Below are 2,426 nucleotides of genomic sequence, written 5' to 3'. Positions count from 1 at the left end.
ATATGAAGCAGCAATCAGGCTTTAAATTACCCTTCCCATTGGGCAAGACAGGAAAAGTCTAAATGAAAGGACAGCAGACTCTTCTGACATCAGTGAGACATTATTTTCATATTGCTTATTTTATCAGGGCCTCCGCTATTGTTCTTTGCCTTTGGTTTATCCCTTTCATTTCCTTCTCGGTCATAAGACTGATCCAGAACTCTTGTTTATTCACCAAGGAGGAAATGAGTAAATCTCTGAAAAGGAAATTACAGTTTCAGGCAGCATGGCTTCAATGTTATACATGAATTATTATTATTTTATTTATATTATTTTTTTTTTATGTCAATCCTTGAGAATTTGTGGGTGAGCTGCAATAGTAAACAAAATATCTCCCAGCCACAGAATGAAGGGAATTCACACAGAGCTTTTGCATGACTCTGTGATTGTGAAAGGGGGACTAGACCGACTGACACTAACACACAAACTATGTCTGAGAAATTTGTAACACGGCCTTTTCCGCTGGCGCGTGCACATCGGCCGGGAGTCATAAAGTCAACTGCGTTCCCGATCACAGTTGGGAAACAGCCTGTCCGGCGCGAGCTGCAACGACGCGTGCGATTGCTGAGCAGAGACTTGTGATTGGTCCGCCGCGGTGGGTGTTTCCGCATTCCGCGGCCGTCTGTCAGCACACGCGCAAGTTGGAGAGGCGACTGTTGCGTCCGTGCAGAGAGCGTCCTCGCTGAGACCCCGGGGAATAACGGTCCAACGCCAGGGACACGGCATGCCTTACGTCCTCATCAGCACGCAGATCCGACTGGTGTGTATCCCGCTTCATGCTTGTGGGAGGAGGACACACGCTCGAGATGGACACGGAGGGATTTAATTTATTTATTTATTGGTTTGCTCGTATTTCTAGTCAGTAAAGTCCCCAGGTGCAGGTTGTGCTGTTGGAGTTGTGGCCTGTTAATATTCTGCATGGTGACAACGGCAGAGAGAAAAGGATACAAGCGGAGCAAGCGGCGTGCGTGTGGTTGTGTTTTCGCTTTGCCATGGTGCCCTGAATTAAAAGCACGTGTTGCCCAGTTGTTGGCCTCTTGTTGAAAACGTTCATTTTGTTGTCTGCAGACTGGAGCAACAGAATATAATAGCCTCTGAGTACAGGATCATCTATTTTTAGGCTCTGCAGGTAATAGAGATTATGATCTGCACCTGCCAGTATAATGCAGCAAGAGCTGCACAAATAACAGGTAGCAGATATTGTTTTTAAACAAAGCAACCATTTCCTAATATCAGTGCATTGATGATGTAATTTTCATGCAGGAGAATGGGCCAACAAATGTAGGCGATGAATATTCGGATCCAGCAGTTATGAATTACCTGGGAGCCAGGAAAACAACCATGCTGGGAAACAACTTGTGAGTACTGAAGCTGGCGACATTTGCTGTTGTGGTTGGGTAAAATGAAGAATTTCTCTGATGACTTGATTGCATTTCCACTATCATCCCCCTACCAGGAAATTGAAAACAGTCAAGACACACAGCACTGACTCCCAGGTGTATTGTAAATGAGCTCACACTAAGACCCATTTCCATATTTAGGCACTTAACTAGTGTTCCTTCCATTTTGGCAGTCAACATGTACATATTGACAACAGAGCTGAGATCAGGTCACATGGAGTCGAGCGGAAAACAAAAAAACTCCAGTGTGGTTGAGGGAGACTGCTGCTTTGCAGATTTTGCATAAAGCATTCAAGCTGATAGAATACAGATTAGGCAAGTGTAGTCACTGGCAATCTGATTCAAATGCTGCTGGGAAAAGTACCAAGGTGTGGGAGGAAGAGAACAAGCACCAGAACAATTAACAGCATTCTACTCTTCAAGCACAGTTTACTGAAAGACACAGAAAGCCTAATTACTTTGTGTTTATGCTAACATAGCTCTGAGTACCATGTGGATGACCCACCGCGCTTGGTGTTGGACAAGCTGGAGAAGATCGGCTTCCGCGTACTGACAATGACAGGGGTGGGTCAGACGCTGGTGTGGTGCCTCCACAAGGAGTCAGATTGATCAGTCATGGAGCGAAGGTTGATTATCAAATCACTCTGGAAGCATTTGAAATGATCTGAGCATTTGAAGCATACAGAATTCATTCTCACCACCTTCTCTGTTCTTCATTTCACAGTTGCTGGCTTCATATTAAGGCATTTGTCAAATTCTGCAGTTTATGCCAGACATCAGGTTTGAGATTACACTCAGTAGGTAATCCTTAGGGGAATACCAAATTGCATTCCAGATTATTATTTTTTTTTTTTGGTCCACATTGTTTGCTATTTAGCACTAGTGGCCCGTTCAAATTACTGGGGTGAGGGACCAGTTGTTCTGTTGATGTCTTTTGTCTGTATAACTTTCCAAAGTTTGTCATATGCTTATGATTAAATTGTGTAA

The 2,426-nt window shown here is 44.0% G+C and overlaps 1 protein-coding gene across 1 annotated transcript; it reads left to right on the top strand.

The window, feature by feature from the left end:
* The first annotated feature begins 580 nt into the window (after positions 1-580).
* gchfr (GTP cyclohydrolase I feedback regulator) lies at positions 581-2,426 on the top strand. The gene is made up of 4 exons (XM_029493593.1): positions 581-799; positions 1,303-1,397; positions 1,919-2,065; positions 2,164-2,426. The coding sequence occupies exons 1-3, from the start codon at positions 764-766 to the stop codon at positions 2,046-2,048; spliced, it is 261 nt and encodes an 86-aa protein (XP_029349453.1). The 5' UTR covers positions 581-763; the 3' UTR covers positions 2,049-2,065; positions 2,164-2,426.

Source organism: Echeneis naucrates, chromosome 22 (genome assembly GCF_900963305.1).
Source record: "Echeneis naucrates chromosome 22, fEcheNa1.1, whole genome shotgun sequence".
In the NCBI taxonomy this organism is placed as follows: domain Eukaryota; kingdom Metazoa; phylum Chordata; class Actinopteri; order Carangiformes; family Echeneidae; genus Echeneis; species Echeneis naucrates.
Note: the sequence above shows the minus strand (reverse complement) of the source record. Positions and strands in the feature narration are given on the sequence as shown.

Excerpts from the sequence above, each read along its gene's own strand:
- gchfr (XM_029493593.1), top strand. The coding sequence starts at position 764 with ATGCCTTACGTCCTCATCAGCACGCAGATCCGACTG. Across the intron at positions 800-1,302 it reads TCAGCACGCAGATCCGACTG|GAGAATGGGCCAACAAATGT; the intron begins GTGTGTATCCCG and ends ATTTTCATGCAG. Across the intron at positions 1,398-1,918 it reads ACCATGCTGGGAAACAACTT|CTCTGAGTACCATGTGGATG; the intron begins GTGAGTACTGAA and ends ATGCTAACATAG.